This window comes from Cryptomeria japonica, chromosome 10 (assembly GCF_030272615.1).
Source record: "Cryptomeria japonica chromosome 10, Sugi_1.0, whole genome shotgun sequence".
NCBI classification, from domain to species: Eukaryota; Viridiplantae; Streptophyta; class Pinopsida; order Cupressales; family Cupressaceae; genus Cryptomeria; species Cryptomeria japonica.
Window position 1 is genome coordinate 243,917,835 of NC_081414.1, and position 24,048 is coordinate 243,941,882.

Sequence of the window (24,048 nt, forward strand, 5' to 3'; positions counted from 1 at the left end):
TTTGAGGGTAAACAAAAGTTGTTTATTTATGGGGTGATAGGATGAATATTCCACTTTCTTGGACGAACTCAGAGGATAATTGACTTTCCCGTTTACCGCATTCAGGAATGATCTAGATGCACCCTTTTGTCGCCGTTTTACTGGATAAGATAATAAAAAACCTGCGTCATACCATGAGATTGTCAAAAACCTACGTCATTCCCGAAGACCAAGTTGCCTTCATATTCTATAAGTTCTTCCTCTTGCCTCATCTGCTCACAGAAAGTATAGTTGAGTACATTAATCAGAAGGCAAAAGGTGAGTAAAATGGCAACACAGAAAGCGTGGTTTTACAAGAAGTATGGCTCTGTAGACGTCATGGAATACGGAGAGTTTCCGGTTCCAAAGGCCGAGCCTGGTCATGTTCTCATCAAAGTTCATGCAGCTGCTCTTAATCCGGTTGATTACAAACGACGAGAAGGAGTATTCCAGCATAACGATTCTGACTTTCCGGTAATTGCTCCTAATTGTCTTTAACTTTTATCATTATTATAATGTTTTCTCGCTTTACAGTAGCAGTCTATGTTGCAATAATCATTTAACCTTTATTCACCTAATATTTCATTTTTGAAAAAAGAATCAATACAGGGTAAAATTAAAATATTTTATATCAATCAATATTAGTTCATTTGTATTCAATAGTTAAAATTTGAATATTTAATTAGAAGAGTTGTAGAACTTGTATTTGTCTGTAAGGGAAGAGGTTTCCAACCATGTTTCAATCATCATTCATTGGATTTTGCTAATTATCTAGGCAAATCCTAGCTGCTTATTGGTAATATTCAATAGTTGCAAAAAAAATTAGTAATTAGAGTAATTGTGCAACTTTATTGGTACTCATAACACATGATTATTGAAGAATTTGTACATAAGTATTGAATCAAATGTACAAATTTTGTGGTAGTCAAAGCAAACGTTAATGGGGCAAATAAGAAATATGTATGGGACATCAACTCAAAATAACCATAATGGATCCCACAATGTTCATCGTAACTACCTAGAAGTAAGCACTTAGGTCGCATTTGAACACAACCCAGAAAAATCAGACAACCCGGTAGATATTGGCCAAAACATTTATTAGAGGTATATGTATTAGATTAGTTGTATAATTTATTTCGTATTGGAGAAGATTTGAACCCAACATCATCTAGGTGTCCACAACATGAACTTTGCCATTAACCCAAGCACCCTTTGACAATTATTGCAGCACTTGATATTCCACATCAATTCTAAATGACCACATTTGATTTTTTCTCACTAACTACTCAAAAGCTAAAATAATAGAAAAAACGCAAAAAAAAATCTTCAAAATCTAATATAACTTAAAATAAAATAAAAATAGGATGAACCACTACTAGATACTCTCCCTTAGCTTAAAAAATATATATTTCTGGAAGATTTGGAATTAATCATAAAAAAGAGGACGTAGTTATTCTGGCTACAAAACGACATTGTCGTACGAACAACATGCATCTGGAGCCCATTGACATACATCCCTCCCATGCCCATTTCCTAGGATAGCGTGGAGGTGATGGATGTCGAAAAGTGTTGACTGTACTATTTCTGCAGACCGTAGACCACACCGGTTAGGGGCTTGGTTAGGACCCAAAAGGCGGGAAAGGACAGTACTACTAGTGGCTGGTGTGGATCCCAGTGAAATCCGTCGAGCTTTTGGTTCACTATTCCCGTCCAAACAGTGATGTCGTTAACGTTGCAATTCAAACAAATTCCCGCTCAAACCGATCACTTCCCATCTGCCAGCGCACTTCTGGCCTGCCCCAAAATGATAGATATGGACATCCATCGAAGCATACTTGAAGGGGAAGCATAGCATAGACAAGGCATCTGAACTGTTTCACTTGATGAATCAAAGAAATGTGATCACATGGAACGCTACCGTCGCAGGATATACACAAAATACGTTTGTTGAAAAGAATTTAGTAATGTTTAGCCAAAGAGAATCCGCAACCTTTTCTAGCGTCCTCCCAGCTTGTGCCTAAATCAAAGCTTTAGAACAGGGTCTCGACATCCATCGCAAGAATTTATTAGATGTTGTAGTTGTGATTGCCCAGGTGAACATGTACGCAAAATGAGTAAAATTGTTCGACAGACTGTCCTGATGTAGAATATGCAAAATCTGGAAACATAGACAGTGCATCTGAAATTTTTGACAGAATACCTAAAAGAGCATCATCCTCTTGGTTAAAGGATATTAATAGAAGGGATTTGCTCAAAAGGCTTTAGAATCTTCCAACCATATGCAATTGTCAGGTGTAAAAGTCAAACTCTACAACCTTTTCTAGCATCCTCCCAGCCTGTACCTAATGGTAGCTTTGGCATAGTGTATGGATATCCATCAAAGCATAAAGGATAGAGGAATTTTCCCAAAGGTCGTTGCAACTATTTTGGTAGACATGTATGCAAAATGTAATAACATATTTAAGTTCTAGAGTAATTTTCATAGCGCAAGTATTTGTAGCTACAGTTCACCATCAAAAAACTAGTGAAATAATATTTTGTAGATGGGTTTTATGTGTGAGACTTGTGATGATATTAAATTATGATAGTTTATGTCTACGTTGGAGTTCTCAATATGGTGGTTGTGTGAACATGTCATTCTAAGTTTATGAATTCATGAGTTTCATGTCTAAGTTGGGATCCTTGTGGACAAGTTTGATATAATATGCATGTGATTTGGTGACAAGGGAGGCTCTGCAAACTAAAGATTTGATCATCTTTCAAGCCTCAAGACAGTTGTACAATTGTCATTTTACATAGAGAATTGTTCTATGATCATTCATGCATAAAATAATAACACGTTGAGAGAGAGAGGGAGAGAGAGATTAGGGGAGAGGGAGGGAGGGGGAGGGAGGGGGAAAGAGAGAGGGGAGAGAGAGGGGGAAGGGAGAGGGAGAGAGAGAGAGAGAGAGAGAGAGAGAGAGAGAGAGAGAGAGAGAGAGGGAGAGGGAGAGAGAGAGAGAGAGAGAGAGAGAGAGAGAGAGGGGATATACATATATATATATATATAGAGAGAGAGAGAGAGAGAAAGAAAGAGAGATAGAAATATGGGGAGGGGGAAGGGAGAGAGAGATAGAGAGATAAGGGGAGAGGGAAAGAGAGATTATGGATCCTATGGTGTCCTAAGGGGTCATATTGTGTCCTACGACCCCTTAGGACACCATATAACCCCTTAAGACACCAAATTGTGTTGTTATGAGTCATATTATATACTAAAGGGTCATATTGTGTCATATGAGCCCTTTAAGACACCATATGACCCCTTAGGACACAATATGACCCTTTACAATTTTATATGGTGTTGTTATGGGTCATATGAGACCATATGGTGTCGTTAGGGGTCATATGGTGTCCTAAGGGGTCATGGGACACCATATGACCCCCAAGTATAACATATGACACCATATTGGGTCGTTATGGGTCCTATGGTGTCCAAAGGGGTCATATTGTGTCCTACGACCCCTTAGGACACCATATGACCCCTTAAGACACCAAATTATGTCGTTATGGGTCATATTGTGTCCTAAGGGGTCATGTGACACCATATGACCCCTAAGGACAACATATGACCCCTTATGACACCATATTGGTGTTGGAAATTGACACTCATTGGATTCATTTTGTTGTCATTGATGGCAACAAGATTAGATGGGAGTCATATACCGACATTAGGAGGCATTCACCGACAGACACTAGAATATCCCGAATCATTTGTGCATGCCTAATTAAACACCTAAAAATTCAATCAACACTAGAATATTTAATTAATTAAACACCTAAGAAAAATTAATTAATATCCCTAATCATTTGAGCATGCCTAATAATAAATATTCAAATATTTATGTTCTCAATTTCTCAAGTAGGTGCATATGGCATATCACTTGTACACTTGCAATACTTAAGGCATAGGAGTTATTTTCACATCCCTAAAAAAAATACTTTTTAGATCCTTACCATCCACTCTATCCAAGACACATGTCACTCACCCTTGATTCCCCTTGAATCATAGAAAGACGTTGAGTTCCTCAATTACAAGCATGAAACTTGTTCTCTTCTTATGCTCCCAATCCTCTCAAGCCGTGAGAACCTTGGGTCTCTCCAACTAATCTAGGCCCTCTATTTTCTCACACAAAAATCTATAAATTTGTGGAACACCAATCCATTTGAACTAAATTATTAGATATTACGCATTGTTGTATTGTCATTATGAGAATTTAATATTATAGTCTACCCAATTTATATCCTTGGATATGAATATCATAGCTTGGTGCATTGATAAGGCATGGTGGACAAAAATATTTTGTATGCTTTCATTATATTAATTTTCTTTTGTTGTGACTAAATTGTGTGTCCATGTGAGCTATATTGGTTAACTTCATGCTTTAATTGTCTATGTATAGTCACATTTTTGTGTATATAGCATATATAATCTTAATCCTAAATATGCACAAATGGTTTAACATCAAAACTGATGGAATCTATCACACACACACACACAAAATCATTTCTTATCTTTGATCACAATTGGACACACTAACATGTACCCCAATATTCAATATCTTGGTGACAAATTTCCCCTCTAGTTGACATCACATGTTGTTGATAAGTGAATTCATTGTCTCATTTATACTCATCATGAACGTAAAAACTATAATCATGAGCTTGATTTGTTTTGTTACATGATGTTTTTATTTAAAGCTTCAGTAATATTTTGTTTGAATGAGTCTTTCAATGACATAATCTACACTTGCTCTAGCCTACAAAATTTAATAATTTTTCATAGACGTAGTTAATAAATATAACATGTAACCAATAAATAGAATCTAAACTTGTTATTTGACTCCTAAATGGATGATATGATGATGTTCCTATGGTTTGTTTAAAGATCCTTCAATTTTGTCTCATTTATGCATTTTCAAGGCAACAAGTGTCATGTTAGTAGATGTTGTAAGTTTTGTTGAGTGTTTTGACAAGTTGAAGTTGTGAATACAATCATTTTCCTTCAAGCAATTATTGAATTTAAAACTTTCCTATGAATCAATTATATACTACATGTTTCTAATTTGAGTTGCGAATGAAATTTGATCTCCATTGAAGTTGATTGTGATTTTAGGATAGCAAGTAGAATCTCAAAATTTTAGTGCATCACCTCCTAGGGCTAGTAGTTTTCAATTCAAAAGCAATCTTTCTATCATTTTTTCTTCTCAAGTGCAATAATTTTAGGAGGTTTTCCAAGGGAAGTATCCCATAATATGGAGGTTCATCCTTGTTTTAGGTCACTCATAGCTTGAGAAACTCATAGTTTTGAGGCAATATCTTCACATGCCTAGTGATCATATAGGTCCTATGGTGTGCTAAGGGATCATATAGTGTCATATGACCCCTTAGGACACCCTATGACCCCTTAGATGTCATTAGGGGTCATATTGTGTCCTAAGGGTCATATGGTGTCCTCTTAGGACACCATATGGTGTCATATGTGTCTTATGTTGTCCTATGACCCCTTAGGACACCATATGGTGTCATTAGGGGTCGTATGGTGTCCTAAGGGGTCATATGGTCTCCTACGACCCCTTACAACACCATTTGACCCCTTAGGACTCCATATGGTATCGTTATGGGTCATATCGTGTCCTAAGAGGTCATATAGTGTTCTATGACCCCTTAGGACACCATTTGGTGTCATTATGGGTCGTATGGTATGCTAAGGGGTCATATGGTGTCATATGACCCCTTAGGACTCCATATGACATCTTATGTGTCGTTACGGTTCATATGGTGTCCTAAGGAGTCATATGGTGTCCTATGACCCCATAGGGGACATGCACAAATCCCTAGGATACCATATGAACCCTAAGAATACCATATGACCCTAGAGAGGGAGAAAGGAGGAGGAGAGGGAGGAAATGGGAGAGAGACACACCTAAGAGAGGAGGAGAGTGAGATAGAGAGATAGAGACTGAGAGGGAGAGACAAGAGATAAATGAGAGAAACAGAGATGGAGAGAGAGGGGGAGACAGAGATAGAGAAAGGGAAAAGGAGGGGGAAGAGAGACATGGATAGAGAGAGAGAGAGAGGGAAATAGAGTGAAATAGAGGGAGAGATAAAGATATAGAGCGACACAGTGAAGGGGACTCAAAGAGAGAGAGAGAGATAGAGAGCGACAAGATTGATGGAATATTGTTTAGGCACATAGCGTGTTGATGGAAGATTCGACTAACATAGCATGTTAGTCGCTTTCGCTAATTCGCGGACTACATGGTTGCCATTTCTTTTTTCCCCACGAAATAGCGAATTTGACTAACATAGCGTGTTAGTAGCTTTCGTTGATTCATGAGATACGTGGCTGCCATTTCCTTTTGCCCCGCGAAACGGCGAATTTGACTAACATAGCATGTTAGTCCGCGAATCAACGAAAGCTACTAACACACTATGTTAGCCTAATTTGTTGTTTCGCGGGGCAAAAGGAAATGGTGGCCATGCAGTCCGCAAATCAGCGAAAGCGACTAACACACTATGTTAGTCGAATTCGATGTTTCGCGGTCCAAAAGGAAATGGCGGCCACGCGGTCTGCAAATCAGCAAAATCGCCTAGCACACTATGTTAGTCGAATTCTTTGTTTTGCAAGGTAAAAGGAAATGGCGGCCACACAGTCCGCCAATCAGCAAAAGTGACTAACACACTATGTTAGTTGAATTCGTTGTTTCGCAGGGCCAAAGGAAATGATGGCCATGCAGTTAGCGAATCAATGAAAGCGACTAACACGCCATGTTAGTCAAATTCGTCGTTTCGCAGGGCAAAAGGAAATGGCGACCACGCAGCCCGTGAATCAGTGAAAGCTACTAACACGCTATGTTAGTCAAATTCGTTGTTTCGCGGGGAAAAAGGAAATGGTGGCCATGCAGTTCGTGAATCAGTCAAAGCAACTAACACGTCATGTTAGTCAAATTCATCGTTTCGCTGGGCAAAAGGAAATAGCGGCCACGTATTCCGCGAATCAGCGAAAGCGACTAACACGCCATGTTAGTCAAATTCATTGTTTCGAGGTCCAAATCAAAATGGAAGCCACTTAGCCCGTGAATCAGTGAAAGTGACTAACACGCTACATTAGTCGAATTCACTGTTTCGTGGGGCAAAAGGAAAAGGCGGCCAAATAGTCTGTGAATCAGTGAAAGCGACTAACACGCTATGTTAGTCGAATCTTCCATCAACATGCTATGTGCCTAAACAATGTTCCATCAATCTTCTCTCTCTCTCTTTCCCTCTCTCTCTTTCCCTCTCTCTCCCATTCTTTCTCTCTTAAGTCTCTCTCCCTCTCTGCCTCTATCTATCTATCTCACTCTCCTCCTCTATCAAGTGTATCTCTTTCCCACTCTCTCCCTACCTCCCCCCCTCCCTTTCTCTTTTTCACTTAAGTCTCTCTCTCTCTCTCTCTCTCTCTCTCTCTCTCTCTCTCTCTCTCTCTCTCTCTCTCTCTCTCTCTCTCCCATTCTTTATCTCTAAAGTCTCTCCCTCTCATCCTCTCTCTATCTCACTCTCCCCTTCTCTCAGGTGTACCTCTCTCTTATTCTCTCCCTCTGTCCTCCCCCTCCCTCTCTCCCTTTCTCATTACCTCTCTTTCTCACTCTCTCCCTCTCTTTGCACCTCTCTCTCTACTCTCATGTACTCTGTTGGCATTATGTGAACCGATATGAGGACATAATGGCATTATGTGTTGTCATTGATGTCAATATGATGAAGAGAAGAGAACCGATACAACACTGTGAACCGGCATTTGTGCCAAAGTGAAGCGGTGTGTTTGTTCAAGGTGAACTGGCATATGGTTATGGGAACCGGCACATGGAAGCATTGTATGGCTACCGGTTGGTAGCCTCATCTTCAGGGTTTCCGGTTGAAGTGCTTCAAGCCTTTGTGGCTCAACCGGTGACTTTGTGTGATGAGTTAGCATGGTAACAAAGAATAGATCATGTTGCCATGTAAGCCTTGTGCACATGAAGGATCTTGCATGAAGGAGATTGTTCCTATCTACCTCGGGAATGTGCAAAGTCTGTAAATGGTGATAACGTGTGATTGGTTATCAACCACCATGAATTCAATGGAAAATGGACAATGGAGAATGTCTTGAGATTGGATCAAGAACTGTTGCATTTAATGCAATGTGCTCAACGGTCAGGATTGAACCGTTTGAATTCCTTAACCTAACAGGTTTAGGGTTTAGGGTTTATGCTACTGACCTATCTGTTTTCCTATAAGGTCAATGTTGTGTCTCTGTCTAAGTTTCTTGGCAAAAGTTGTGTGTGTACATCGAAGAGAAGGGATACGTGATTCTTGCCAAACCAGAGGAGAGAAGTGATACCTGCAGAGTGTAAGTGCAGAAGGTGAAGAGGAGCTTAACTGGATCTGCATTGGCATTGAGTGCTGTTACTAGATCATTGTAATACCTGTTGATCTCTAACCACTTCAACAGTTGAGAAATCCCTTAACAGGGTAGCTTTAACCAGCTTGCTGTAAATCCTTTAACAGGGTGACTCAAAACCATTGAGTTCCTTAAATCCTCTAACAAGGTAACCTTTAACAGGGCTTAACCCTTAACCGGGTGATCTCTAATAGGATCGGTTCCTAATAGAACCTATTGTATTAGTCTTTAACCGGACAAGGCTCCTAACAGAGTGGACTTCTAAAGAGTTCAAAAATAAGCTTGTGGGTATTCATCCCCACCGTGGTTTTTCCCAGTTGGGTTTCCACGTGAAAAAATAAGTGTGTCATGTGTGATGTCTTCTTGATGTGATGTTTTGTTGTTTCTTGTCAAGCAGTGAATCATGTTGATCTAGTTGCTTATATGTATATCTTTGATGGTAGATTACTTGTTCATGCATAAGGGTGAAATGGAAATGAAGTGTTAGAGTATATGAGAAGATAGGTGTCAACCGGTTTATGCTTGTCTCAGTTATTCTGGGTTTTGTCGGTTGTACTTTGTTTTAGGACCGGTGTTACTGTTTGTCTGTCAATGCACAGCGTTTGCTGACAAACCGATTTAAGAGTGTGTTTTTGTCTATACTAATTCACCCCCCCCTCTCAGTACTGGTTTGGTACTATCTGTTCATCATTGAGTTATCAATTGGTATCAGAGCGTCCTCTAGGTCCTCTGTGTTATAAGCTTAACTGCTTGAGGTAAAGATCTCAGTCTAATGATGAAGAGGGAAGGTCCAAAGTTTAACACAGAAAATTTCAGTATATGGAAAGACAGAATGAAGATATACATCAAAAGCATGGGTGCTCAACACTGGAGCTATGTTGAGAATGTCTATGTTGCCCCTACCGGTACTCTCACCGATGATCAAAAGAGAGAGATGCAGGAGAATGGGCAAGTCATGGAAGCCCTAATTAGTAGTTTATCTGACATTGAGTTTATTGATGTCCAAGATAAGGTAAATCCCAAAGAGGTATGGGATACTCTTGAAAATATCTATGGTGGTGATGAGCATGTAAAACAGGCTAAGGAAGAAAGCCTTAGAGGGAAGTTTGAAGACATGTGGATGGTTTAAGGTGAGACCATTCAACAGTATGGAATAAGAATCAAAACTGTTGTTGGAGATATCAAGAGTGCGGGTGGTAAAATAGAAGATTCCACTGTGGTAGGCAAAGTCCTAAGATCCCTATTGTCAGTCTATGCAATAAGGGTTGCTGATATTCAAGAGCTGAGATCAATAGACAAGACTAAGGTATCCCTAGACTCCATCATTGCAAAGTTGACAGCCTATGAGTTAAATAGTTTTGATGGCAGTGTTCAAAAGGCTGAATCAGCTTTTAAAGCTTCTGTTGTACCATCCAGAAAAGGAAAAGAAGCTAGCACTAGTGGTGAACCAAGACAGAGCAGAGAAATGGATGATGAGGAGATTCTGATGGCATTTGAAGCTCTCCTTGCCAGGAAACTTCCTAAAGGAACCAGCAAATACAGAGGTAAGCTTCCTTTGAAATGCTTTTCTTGTAACCAGATAGGACATATTGTTGTAAACTGTCCTAATGGCGACAACAAGGACAAACCAGAAAGGTTCAAGAAATTCAAAGGAGGAAACCAGAGAAACTATTTTGTGGCAGTTGATGAAGGTGTCACAGATGAGGAATCAGAGGATGAAGAAAATGAAGATATTGTGTTTGTTGTTGTCAAGGAAGATGTGTCAGACAAGAAGGATCTTGTCTCCCAGTTTGATAATTCCAATGAATGGATCATTGACAGTGGTTGTTCTCACCATATGACTGGTGATCGGAGCAAGTTTCTATCCTTGGAAGAGTATGATGGTGGTGTGGTTCGCTTTGGCAATGATGCACCATGCATGGTCAAAGGTAGAGGGTCCATCTCTCTGAATGGAAAGAGTAGTGCTGACAATGTGTATTGGGTTGATGGTCTCAGACACAACCTTCTGAGTGTTGCCCAGCTGAATGACAGTGGTCTCACTCTGGAATTCAAGAATGGAGTGTGCAGAATCAAAGGAAAGAGTGGTGAATTGGTGGCCACCGGCATGCAAACCAAAGGTAATCTATTTTAGCTAAATGCAAATATAAGTACATGTCTTATGGCTAAATTTGATGATAGTTGGATATGGTATAGGAGACTTTGCCATGTAAACTTTGATAACATTGTGAAGGCTAGTAAGATCAAGGCAGTTAGAGGGTTTCCGGTGCTAAGCAAACCGGATAACACCTTGTGTTGAGAGTGTCAATTGGGGAAAATGTCTTCCTCAACCTTTAAAGGTAAATCTTTCACTACTGACAATTTGCTTGATCTTGTGCATACTGATTTGTGTGGTCTTATGAAAACTAGGAGTGTGCAGGGTGATAGGTACTTCATGATTCTCACTGATGACTGCTCAAGAATGATGTGGGTCACATTCTTGAAAGATAAGTCTGAAGCTTTTGTAAAGTTCAAAGCTTTCAGAGCATTAGTGGAGAAGGAAAGCGGTAAAAGGATCAAGTGCCTGAGAACTGATCAAGGAGGGGAATTCACTTTCGATGAATTTAACAAGTACTGTGAAGAACATGGCATCAAGAGGCAACTATCTGCCCCCGAACTCCACAGCAAAATGGTCTAGCAGAGAGGAATAATCGGATTGTGGTTGAAGCAACTAGAACCATGTTGATTCAAGGAAAGGTAGCTCACACCTTTTGGAGAGAAGTGGTGAGCACTGCAGTCTATACAATGAACCAGGTACTCATCAAGAAAGGTAAGGATAAAACTCCTTATGAGTATTGGATCGGTAAGACACCTGTGGTTAGCTACTTTAGAGTGTTTGGTAGCAATTGTTACATCAAGAGGAGTGAACACCAGAGCAAATTTGATGCAAAATGTGATGAGGGAATATTCCTAGGGTATTCCACCAAGAGCAAAGCTCTCAAGTGTTTCAACAATAGGACTTAGAGAATTATGGAAAGCATTAATGTAAGAGTTGATGAAACCTCTGAGAAAACTGAAGAAACCGGTAGTAAGCAAGCGGTAAATGAACCAGTTGTAACCTTCTGGGAACCGATTGTCAGTCAGCCAAGTACCAGTAATAGTGTTCCTACACCAGTAGATGTAGATGCTGATACTAATGGGAATGAGGATGAAGAAGAAAAGCAAGAGGAATCCATCAAGACAATTCCTCAGTATGTCAAGTTGAATCATGATCCTAAGCAGATCATAGGAGATAAGGATGCAGGAATCCTTACAAGAAGAAAGGTCAGAGAAAACTCATGTATGATCTCTGAATTTGAGCCTAAATCATTCAAAGAGGCACATAAAGATGAAGACTGGATCAAGGCAATGGAAGAGGAACTTGACTAGATAGAGAAAAATGGTACATTGTCTTTGGTACCCAGACCAAAGCATAAAAATGTCATTGGTACCAAATGGGTTTTCAGAAATAAGTTGAATGAGGATGGCATAGTGATTAGGAACAAAGCCAGATTGGTGTGAAAAGGATATGCTCAAGAAGAAGGAGAAGACTATGGAAAAACCTTTGCTCCTGTAGCCAGATTGGAAGGAGTTCGTATGCTTCTTGCATATGAAGCTTTTAAAGGTTTCAAAGTATATCAAATGGATGTAAAATCTGCATTCCTAAATGGTGTACTTGAAGAGGAGGTGTATATAGAGCAACTAGATGGGTTTGCCCTATCTGAAGATAGTGACATGGTATGTAGGCTACATAAAGCCTTATATGGTCTAAAGCAGGTACCTAGAGCATGGTATGAACGTCTGGATTCCCATCTTGTGAAGATTTGATTTGAGAGAACAAGTGAAGATAGCAATATCTACTTGAAGTCTAAAGGAGATCAGATCCTGATCTGTGAGGTATTTGTTGATGACATTATCTTTGATGGAGATGACAAGATGAGTCATGAGTTTGCAGATGAGATGAAGAAAGAGTTTGAGATGTCACTCATAGGAGAGATTAAGTTCTTCATTGGACTATAGATCCAGCAGATGAAAGATGGAATCTTTATCACTAAAACCAAGTATGTCAAAGAGGTGTTGAAGATGTTTGGCATGGAAGATAGCAAACCAATTGGTACACCGATGGTGACCGGTTGTAAACTATCCAAAGAAGATGACTCAGCATTGGTTGATGAGAAGGAATACTGATCAATGATTGGTAAGTTGCATTATGTAGTGCATAGCAGACCGGATATTGCACATGCAGTTGGCATTACTGCAAGATTCCAGAAAAGCCCAAGAGAATCCCACTTAGTTGTAGTCAAGCGGATTCTTAGGTATCTGAAGGGAACTGTTGACTATGGATTGTGGTATCCATATAGCAAGGATTTCAACTTGAAAGTATACACAGATGTTGATTGGGTAGGCAATATAGATGACTGGAAAAGCACAATCGGTGGTGCATTCTTTCTCGGTGGTAGACTAGTCTCATGGATGAGTAAGAAGCAGAGTTCTGTCTCTTAGTCTATAGCGGAAGCAGAGTATGTTGCAGTTTTCATGAATTGCACTCAGACAATTTGGATGAAGCATGTATTAAATGGCTTCAAAGTTCCTGTATCTGAACCGGTAAGTATATTTTGAGACAATACTAGTGCAATTAATATCTCCAAGAATCTGGTTTTACATTCTAGAACCAAGCACTTTGAGCTTAAGTATCATTTCTTGAGAGAAAAGGTGTAGAACAAAGAGATTGCACTGGAACATGTTTCCAGTCAGGAGAAGTTAGCAGACATATTCACCAAGCCTCTCCCAAAGGCTACATTTATGTTCTTAAGAGGTGAATTAGGGGTGTTGCCCCTTCAGGAGGTAAACTAAAGGTATATGCTCCACATCAGTCAAGTATTGCATAGTCAAATTTTTCTTCAGGATTGATGTGTTGAAGGATGCTACTCCTCAAGGGGAGCAGCATAATGGAATAGGGAAGATTGTGCCCCCACTTTGGCATTGTTGTCAAAGGGGAAGAAGATGTGAAGCGGAGAAGATATCTGCAGAAATTGGGGGAGAAGATGTTAAGCAGAGAGATATCTTTGTATATTGCCATCAATGCCAAAGGGGGAGATTGTTGGCATTATGTGAACCAGTATGAGGACATAATGACATTAAGTGTTGTCATTGATGTCAATATGATGAAGAGAAGAGAACCGGTATAACACTGTGAACCGCCATTTGTGCCAAAGTGAAGCAGTGTGTTTATTCAAGGTGAACCGGCATATGGTTATGGGAACCGGCACATGGAAGCATTGTATGGCTACCAGTTGGTAGCCTCAACTTCAGGGTTTCTGGTTGAAGTGCTTCAAGCCTCTGTGGCTCAACCGGTGACTTTGTGTGATGAGTTAGCATGGTAACAAAGAACATATCGTGTTGCCACGTAAGCCTTGTGTGCGTGAAGGATCTTGCATGAAGGAGATTGTTCCTATCTACCTCGGGAATGTGCGAAGTCTATAAACGGTGATAAATTGTGATGGGTTATCAGCCGCCATGAAATCAGTGGAAAATGGATGATGGAGAATGTCTTGAGATTGGATCAAGAACTGTTGCATTTAATGCAATGTGTTCAATGGTCAGGATTGAACCGTTTGAATTCCTTAACCTAATAGGTTTAGGGTTTAGGGTTTATGCTACCGACCTATCAGTTTTCCTATAAGGTCGATGTTGTGTCTCTATTTGAGGTTGTTGGCAAAAGTTGTGTGTGTGTATCCAAGAGAAGGGATATGTGATTCTTGCTAGACCAGAGGAGAGAAGTGATACCTGCGGAGTGTAAGTGTAGAAGGTGAAGAGAAGCTTAAGCAGATCTGCATTGGCATTGAGTGTTGTTACCAGATCATTGTAATACCTGTTGATCTCTAACCACTTCAACAGTTGAGAAATCCCTTAACAGGGTAGCTTTAACCGGCTTGTTGTAAATCCTTTAATAGGGTGACTCAAAACCATTGAGTTCTTGAAATCCTCTAACAAGGTTTAACCCTTAACCGGGTATTCTAGCCATCCCTTAACCGGGTGATCCCTAATAGGATCGGTTCCTAACAGAACTTATTGTATCAGTCTTTAACTGGACAAGACTCCTAACAGAGCGGACTTCTAAAGAGTTCAAAAACAAGCTTGTGGATATTCATCCCCACCGTGGTTTTTCCCAGTTGGGTTTCCACGTGAAAAAATAAGTGTGTCATGTGTGATGTCTTCTTCATGTGATGTTATGTTGTTTCCTATCAAGCAGTGAATCATGTTGATCTAGTTGCTTATATGTATATCTTTGATGGTAGATTACTTGTTCATGCATAAGGGTGAAATGGAAATGAAGTGTTAGAGTATATGAGAAGATAGGTGTCAATCGGTTTATGCTTGTCTCAGTTATTCTGGGTTTTGCCAGTTGTACTCTGTTTTAGGACCAGTGTTACTATTTGTCTGTTAATGCACAGTGTCTACTGACAAACCGGTTTAAGAGTGTGTTTTTGTCTGTATTGATTCACCCCCCCCTCTCAATACCGGTTCAGTACTATCTATTCATCATTGAGTTATCATACTCTCCTTTCATCCCTTCCTCCCTCTCACTCAGACTCTCTATCTCTCACCCTCTCTTTCTCTTTCTCTCTCACCTTCCCTCCCTCCATCTCTTCGGTCTCTCTGTCTCTCCCAATCCCTCTATCCACCTCATAGATCTCTCTATATCGCCCCCACTCCCTATATCTCTCTCTCCCCCTCTCTTAGGTCTCTCTCTCTCTCTCTCTCTCTCTCTCTCTCTCTCTCTCTCTCTCTCTCTCTCTCTCTCTCTCTCTCTCTCTCTCTCTCTCTGAGTCCCCTTCTCTATGTCGCTCTCTATCTCTATCTCTCCCTCTATTTCACTCTATTTCCCTCTCTTTCTCTCCATCTTTGTCTCCCCCTCTCTCTCTCCATCTCTCTTTCTCTCATTTATCTCTTGTATGTCCCTCTCAATCTCTATCTCTCTATCTCACTCTCCTCCTCTCTTAGGTGTGTCTCTCTCCCATTCCCTCCCTCTCCTCCCCCTCTCCTCCCCCTCTCTCCCTCTCTAGGGTCATATGATATTCTTAGGGTTCATATGGTATCCTAGGGATACATGCATGTGTCCTACGGGGTCATAGGACACCATATGACTCCTTAGGACACCATATGACCCGTAACGACACATAATATGTCATATGGATTCCTAAGGGGTCATATGACACCATATGACCCATAATAACACCAAATGGTGTCCTAAGGGGTCATAGAACACTATATGACCTCTTAGGACACCATAGACCCATAATGATACCATTCTTTATCTTTGAAGTCTCTCCCTCTCACCCTCTCTCTATCTCACTCTCCCCTTCTCTTAGGTGTGACTCCAAAATGGGGGAAGAATTGGGAAGATGATGAAAATGCAGGTTTTGAATGGGGTTTAATCAGAATCGGTATTGAAATCAGGCATCAAAAGCTAGAATGCCAAAGTGAGGCCTAGGTGAGGACAAAATTGTGAGTACAATTTAGGATGCTATATTTAGCCTCCACTTTAGTGAGAGTATGAGCCTAAGCATGTACTCGAAGTAAACTAAAAATTTGCATTGAAAATTTATCATCAAGATATCAAAGAGACAAGACACACCAAGCCCCTAGGGACTTTAAGATCTCACTACTTTAATATCGAGATATAAGAGATAACATAAGAAAGGAGGAGATAGAACATGACTGTACTAGCCTAGTAAGTTTTGCTTACTATGAATCATGAAAAAGAAAATTACCAAATTACAAAGCACAAGGCTCAATTTGTAAAGTAACTTAAGTATTGAAAACATGTCGTGGTGTGTGCATAAAGTGTAACATAGTCATATGGTGTGTGCATAGGGTGAACGGGACCAAATGCGAGAGGTCATACATGCTAAAATAGGGCTTATATGAGCAAGAAACTACATAGGGATGCAATTTATGATGCTACACTTATGATGTAATAAAATATATGCAAATAAAATATAATCTCATCACAAGATTACAATATCTTTTTTTTTTGACCTAGTCAACAAGATCTTATTTTTTTGCAATGATTTTAACTCCAAAATTTAAAATGTAAAGAGGATACCCCTACTAAAATTTTGAGCTTTTTGAAAATGTTAGAATTTAAAAAAAAAAATGCTTGATTTACGCACTAGAGAGTAGATTTAAGGAAAACCCCCATTATAATTCAGAGATATTTTTAAAAATATAATAAGTTCCTAAAAATTCGCTTGTTTGCACCCAAAATTTAATTTTTATAAAAAAAATAATTTTTAAACTCAAAACCAATCCAAAAAATCGTATTTTTGGACTGAAATATTTTTATACTATCCCCAATTTGCAGTAAAAATTTTGTGCAAAAATTTGTAGCTGTTTGAGAGATATGATCAAATATTTTCAAAACCCTAATTTTTAAAGATCTATTTTTTTGCTAGTTATTTGCCATCAAAATTAAAAATACAAAGAACGAACACCTTTAGAATTCTACAAGATTTGTGAAAATATAATATTTTCTAAATAATTCATTAATTCACACTCGGAATCTAATTTTCATGAAAAATCATTAAAAAAAATTAAAAATCACTCAAAAATAATGAGAAAAATTTGAGTTTTGGACGGAAAACTCCTTATACCATCCGCAACCTACAAAAATAATTTTGTGCAAAAATTTATATCCGTTTAAGAGATATTAACACATCTTTCCAAACCCTAAGCTTGTGACTCCAACCTTAGAGGCAAAATGTTAGTCTCCAACTTTTTGCACAAAATAGTAATATAGGGTTAAGAAAACCTACAAAAATATAGATCCAATAGAGATTCAATTCCCACCAGGGATGCCAAAATATTTATGTTGAATTTGAACCTATTTGTAAACCCTTATGATCCAACTACTAACCTAGATGTACAAATGCATTCAACACAATATCAATAGAGATCTACAAATGCATGTAAATAACAATGAAATAAACCAATATACCTTCACATGCATAAGATCCTTGTCTTCATTGTTGTCCTATCTTCAATGATCTTGCATTAATAATGGTTGCTCTCAAATTTGTGTTGCACTTGCACAAGAGCTCAAGGAAAAATGGATGAGGTTGTGATGATGTATGATATAATGATTTTGGCAAAGTATAGGTGCTCCAATGATTGTTTGATTATGGATGACAAACTTGAAGGAGAAACCCTCTTTTGTAGAAATCTCCAAGAGAATCAAGGGTTTAGATTAAGAGGTTGAATGGTGAATGGCCAATATCACATAAATGAAAGAGACTCAATTGGATTGAAGGGTAGGTAGAGATGAAAAGAGAAGATTAAGAGGTGAGAAATAAAAGATAAGAATGAACAAGATTAAGAGGTTAAATTGAAATGGAGGGCTAAGATTGAGGAGTAGGTAATTTAGGGAGACGTGTTGTCATGATAAGAAGAAAAAGGTAAATGAATTAACTAGATAAATACAAGTATTTATTTAATTAATAGAGGAAAGGCTAGATAAATTAAATAAATAAAATATTTTTTTAATTTAGGAGATATGTGGAAGGATTAATTAAATAATAAATATTTATATTTAAACTAGAAAGAAGAGGCTAAGTGAATTAAAAAAAATTTATGAGTCACAACTTAATTGATATTTTTTAGCTTTTTCCTGGAGCTAAGAACCAGTCAAGTAGACTCGAACCCAAGACCTCCCATGTAGGAGGCTCACAGCTAATCGTTGCATTGTGGGGTCATCCCCCAAGGCTAAGTGAATTAATTGAATAAATAAATTATATTTAATTAATTAATAGAAGTCATTGGGATAAAAATAATTAAATAAATAATAAATATTTACTTAATCAAAGGATAATTTTAGGTGTTTATAGATGGCATAAAGTATTGAACCTCTTCCTCTTTTGTTTTTGCAAGTATTTGAGTTTCATCCTAAATGGATACATCTTATAGCCCATCAATTTCGTATTCCTCTGCTTCAACCTATACCTCTAAAATATTGGCCTATGATGAAGAAGGAATTGGGATCTATGGAGGTTGAGATGAAGTAATTAGCATTTTGACTAGAGGGAAAGGTGGTGCTTGAGCTACCTCTTGAGTTGTTGATGCTCTTGTCCTTCCAATTATTCTCAATTGTTCTATCTCTTTGATCTCTTCTTCCTATGACTTCAAGATGGTGTATGAAACATGAGATCCTCTTCTTTACTTATGTTGGCCTTCCCTTTTGTAGCAAATGAAGATAATTCCTCGTGTTTCTTCATTGTAGTTTGGGCCTTGATATGTGCCTAATATTGAGGGTGAGGTTCATTCATTAGGCAAGGATGCCTCAACCATCCCCTAGTTCTTAGAATCGTAGGCATAATCCTAGCCTTAATTGAGGTACCTCCTAGTACGAACTAGTCTATTCACTCCTTTGGCTACTTGAGTACTTTTTCCCTATTATAGGAAGGTTCCAGGACCTTTCAATCTTCATGCATAGAATTGGGGACTTCCTTATTATTATACCACTTTAATGGGATTACTATTCAAAATTAATAACTTGGAAATCAAAGTTTTAGCCATACGTCGCAATGTAGCATACTGTTTTGTTTAAAGTATAGTCTTGTTGTTCTAGCCACCAAGATTCAAACCCCTAATGGGATTTTGTGATCATGGACATTGTACCCTCACTAATCTATTATGTTAACAACTTCCAACACTCATTTTGAAGCTAATGGCATCCAAGCTACTGATTTTGTGATATGTCATTGGTTTCATGCTCCAAACCATCATTGGATCAATGTGCTCACAAGCTTTGTACCCTAGTAGACTACTAATGATCCAAGTTTTAGACTATGCACATTAATACAAGCCAAAATAAATTCAAAAAAAAAGAAAATAAAAATAAATTCCCTATTTTTAACAAATTAAAATAATGATATGTCCAAAAAAATTAATTAAAACCCATCAAATTATATATTCAGAACTTCAAGGTATGTTTGAAATTTGTATTACAAATTCCATAAAATATCAATTAAAAATAAATAAGACAAAAAAAAATTGAAAATTTCCAATCAAAGAATTCATTTAAATATTTTTTTCAGATACTAAAAAATAATACAAATGCTTAAAAGAAAACCAAACATTTACGAACAAATAAAGAAAAAATATATACAATATACAAATAAAAAGTAAAGAGCTTCATTTTGAATGCCAAATTAAGACTTCCAAATCTTATTTAAATTTATATATTTATGTCAAAGGTATTCCTTATATGAAATGAATGACCTACTTTTTCAAATAAGTGGTTCAAAATTGAGAGAAAGATGTAAGACGATGGAATTAATCTCAACCATTGCTTACATTTATATCAATTTAACAAAAAAAAAAAACTTTAATTATAAAAAATAAAAAATATATATTTAAATATTATTAATTAGAAAAAGAATGTGCATAAAAGGAAAAATGTATCTTTTATTATTATATTCTTTTGATAAGAATATCTTTTAATATTATCTTCTTTCATTAGGATATTTTATCTTATTCTTTAAAGTTTCAAAAGGAAAATGAAAATTTATTGGAAAAGAAAGAATTGGCTTTATTCTAATTCCATTCATTTTCATTAAGTTTAAAATTTATTTAAATTATTTTTGTTTTTTGATGAAACTATAAATAACAATTAAAAGTTATTAATATAATTTAATTTATAATTATTTATCTTATTAAAATTTTAATTATTGTAGAATTATTTTATTTTGAATTAAAAATCTATCTTTTATTACTATCTTCTTTTGATAAGAATATTTTTAATGATCTTTTTTATTAGGATAATTTATCTTTTTTTTTCTTCTAAGAATTAATTTTTCATTAAGTTAAAAATTCATTTTAATTATTTATGTTTAGTTATGAAATTACAAATAATAATTAAAAATTATTAAAATTTAATTTATAAATTTTTGTTTTATTAATTGTAAAATATTAAATTTGAATTTTTATTTTAAATTATATAATAGAATTAATTTCAATTTAAAACAAAAGTTAAAAGTTTAGAGCAAGAGAGCAAGCTAGAGAGATAGAACTAATTTAAGGATAACATGTGACCTTGGGGAGTTATATTTAAGGTAGCAGGTCATTTGATTGTTATCTCCATCTCTATCTCTCTCCCCTTATATCTCCTTGCCCCTCTATGTCTCTCTCTCCCCTATTGCTCTCTTTCATATCTCTCTACTCTTTTACCTTATATCTATTTCTCTCTCTATCTATATCTCTATATCTCTCTCACTCAAAGACACACTCTCTATTTCTCCTTCCCTATCTTTATCTTATACACTCAACTACCTTTCATCTCTCCTACTCTCTATAAATCCATCTATCTCTATATATCACTTCCTATGTCTTTATCTCTCTATCTCCCCCTCGAATTTTCTCCCTCTTTCTATCTCTATCCATCTTTCTATCTCTATTTCTCTCTCCCACCCTCCCCCCATTTGTTTCTCTTTCATCTCTATCTATTCTTCAATCCTCTCTACTTAACTTTGTAGATCTTCTTGTACCAACCTCTCTCTTGCTCTTCCTCCCTCTCTTTCTATTTCTATCTCTATCTCTACCTCTCTCTCCCTCTCACCCCATTGTAAACAAAAATTGATTATCTTCCTAATTTAAAGTTTGTTTCATAGGTTATGTTCCTCTTATGATTTTAAGGTTTTGTTCCAATTATGATTAGATGGGTTATGATTCAAAAGTTTTGTTTAAATTATGATTGGATCCTTGTATGAGGATACAAACATCATTTTCTAAATAACCTGCTAGACTAAGTTTTTCGCTCTATTTTAAAATATAACTATGTAAATAATTTGGATCAGAAAAATTACAATTAAATTAAAAACACTTTAAATTCTTCTTCATAAACCATTAAAAAATCATACATGCTGTCAATTGTGTCCCTAATCAATAATAATAAATTGTAATTATTAATAATTTTTCGCTTCAGAAAACTAAACTATAATTTTGGGGGCTTCAAAGTCATACTGATAAGGGTGCAGGTAAAACTTGAGCATATGTTACATATGCCTCGTCCATTATCTGCACTAACCATTGTGACTGTAAAAATTATAAAGCGAACGTGACACTAAATTTTATAAAGCAATACGAAGAAAAAAAAATTAAAAAAAAATTGAAGACAATTTTTTTTCCCAGGGAAAAAATGTTATCTATTTTCTTCATACACTGGTAGATTATGAAGTGCGATTCATTCATAGACTCGAATCTAAAATTATTTCAAAAAACTGATCGACCAGAAAAGACTGCAAAACAGGTTTCAAGCCATTAAGATTAAGCATTTGATCCAAAATATTGATCTGAAAAAAAATCTAACAATTTGCTCTTCGATCAACCTGTCATCGCAAAGAACTCGGTTGGATTGACAAAGCTAGAAATGCATTTTTTAAAAACAAAGATTTTCGTTTATCATATTTGATAACCTAATACACCATTCATGTAAGGATTTCATAAGGATTTTATGCATTCAAATCTGCCATTTATTTCCAGTACATAAGTCTGATTTGTCAAGTGCGGTGTGTCGATGATAACTAAAGCATTTAAGAAATCAATAAGGAATGTCGTGCTTCAACTGCTGCTCTTCTCAAAATTTCTTCTTAATCTACATTGCACAGTTATACTACAAGGCCTGTAATGCGAAATAAACTCTTACACAGTACAAACAGATATATTTAACATCTAAGCTCGTAGAAACCTGGTGCGAAAACAAAATGGCCCTGATCGAGTTCCCTTGTTTAAGAGAATCTATAATGGAAATATATATACAACATCTAATATATACAAAAAGGATGCTTTACCTCCTATGGCTGGCTATGCTATATCAACTTCAAATTTTAAGACCACAGCTGCCTGTTACAATTCATCAGCATCCATGGCTTCTCAGGTGAAATTCCCTGCCCAATAATTACCATGACAGTCCTTGTCGTTCTCAAATCTCTTCCTTATTCCAGCCTTTCCTTGGGCATTTCTGGACATAGACAATGATCTACTTACACACTCTGTTGAGGACTGATATAATAATACCTTCCCAGCGTCCTGTCCACAGTACGAGGCGTTACCAAAACCAGACATTGATCTTTTCACTGCAGATCGTTGGACCATCGATCTGCGCACAAAAACAATTTGCCTTGCAGAAGCAAATTCCGCCTTCCTATTTCCAACACCAGTCACGGCAGCCAATGACGATATCCAGGGTTTCCTTTCATCTTCTCCATCTAAAAATTATGCAACACCAAACAAAATCAAACAAAGAGAAAACCCCAATTCCCTCACCCTGACTCTAAACCCGAGCATCAGAAAATGAAAATGGAATTCAATAGTAGTAGAATTCAAAACAAATATGTTTGAAATTATGTTTGGATGTGACCGGGAGACTGGCCGACAAATGTTAGCCGCGTGCAAATGTTTTCCGTCAACCACAAATGGCAACATACTTCCATGTCAGAAGCCAGATGGTGGGGCTGTATGACATGAAAGGGCATGCGATTTTGGGGAGCCGCATCATGCCATGGCATGCCATTTTCGAGCCAGAATAGCTACAGCCTAAAAAAGAGACGGTTTTAAAATTGCCTTCAAAATCCATTTCAGACCGTGCCATGCGGCGATATGAGTGGAGTCGTTGTGGAAGTGGGCGAGGGCGTGACAAAATTCAAGAAAGGCGACGATGTGTACGGCAACGCTCTGGAGTTGATGACGAAGCCGAAGCAGTGCGGGACACTGGCGGAGTATACTTTGGCAGCAGAGCAATTGTTGGCCGCCAAGCCAAACAATTTATCATTCGAGGAGGCCGCCAGTTTGGTCAGTGTTGTGGTGACCGCACAACAGGCCTTCGAGACGGCAAAATTCACAAAGGGGCAGAGCGTCTTCATTGTGGGCGGTGCAGGCGGCGTGGGCAGCATTGCCGTTCAGCTGGCCAAGCATGTCTTTGGAGCTTCCAAAGTCGCAGCCTCCGCCAGCACATCTAAACTGGACTTTCTCAAAACCCTAGGCGCCGATCTCGTCGTCGATTACACCAAGCAATCCTACGAGCAAATCTCAGAGAAATTCGACTTTGTTTTCGACACTGTGGGTACGTAATTGTCATTTGATAGAAACATGAAATGTTCATAGCTCATAGATGTTTTAGTTATTGATTTTTTTAGATTTCAGATCAAATTTTATGATCTATCATTGAAAATTTTGAATCTTGATTGTTTTTTAAATGCAGGGGAATCGGCGAAATCTCATGTATTGGCAAAAGGAGGAGCCCCCATAATAGACATTGCTACATTTCCACCTCATCCCAAAGCCCAGAATATGTTTGCCATGCTCGGGGCTGCCAAGCTGGAAAAGCTGAAGGAATGCTTTGAGAGTGGAAAGGTGAAAGCCGTTTTGGATCCCAAGAGCCCCTTCCCATTTTCTAAGGTTTTGGAGGCTTTCAAACACCTAGAAACCGGCAGAGCACAGCGAAAGATAGTCATTTCGCCTATCCCATAGAGAATATTATCCTCAAAATAATGTGCGCAGGTTAT

The 24,048-nt window shown here is 37.6% G+C and overlaps 1 protein-coding gene across 1 annotated transcript; it reads left to right on the forward strand.

Annotated features, from left to right (window-relative positions):
* The first annotated feature begins 306 nt into the window (after positions 1-306).
* On the forward strand, positions 307-24,048 carry LOC131066578 (2-methylene-furan-3-one reductase-like). Its single transcript, XM_059212354.1, has 3 exons — positions 307-492; positions 23,126-23,606; positions 23,745-24,048. The coding sequence occupies exons 1-3, from the start codon at positions 307-309 to the stop codon at positions 24,011-24,013; spliced, it is 936 nt and encodes a 311-aa protein (XP_059068337.1). The 3' UTR covers positions 24,014-24,048.

Bases quoted from the DNA above. Each gene is read 5' to 3' on its own strand.
- LOC131066578 (XM_059212354.1), top strand. From the start codon at position 307: ATGGCAACACAGAAAGCGTGGTTTTACAAGAAGTATGGCTCTGTAGAC. The intron at 493-23,125 runs GTAATTGCTCCT...AATCCATTTCAG, and splicing joins ATAACGATTCTGACTTTCCG to ACCGTGCCATGCGGCGATAT. The intron at 23,607-23,744 runs GTACGTAATTGT...TTTTAAATGCAG, and splicing joins CTTTGTTTTCGACACTGTGG to GGGAATCGGCGAAATCTCAT.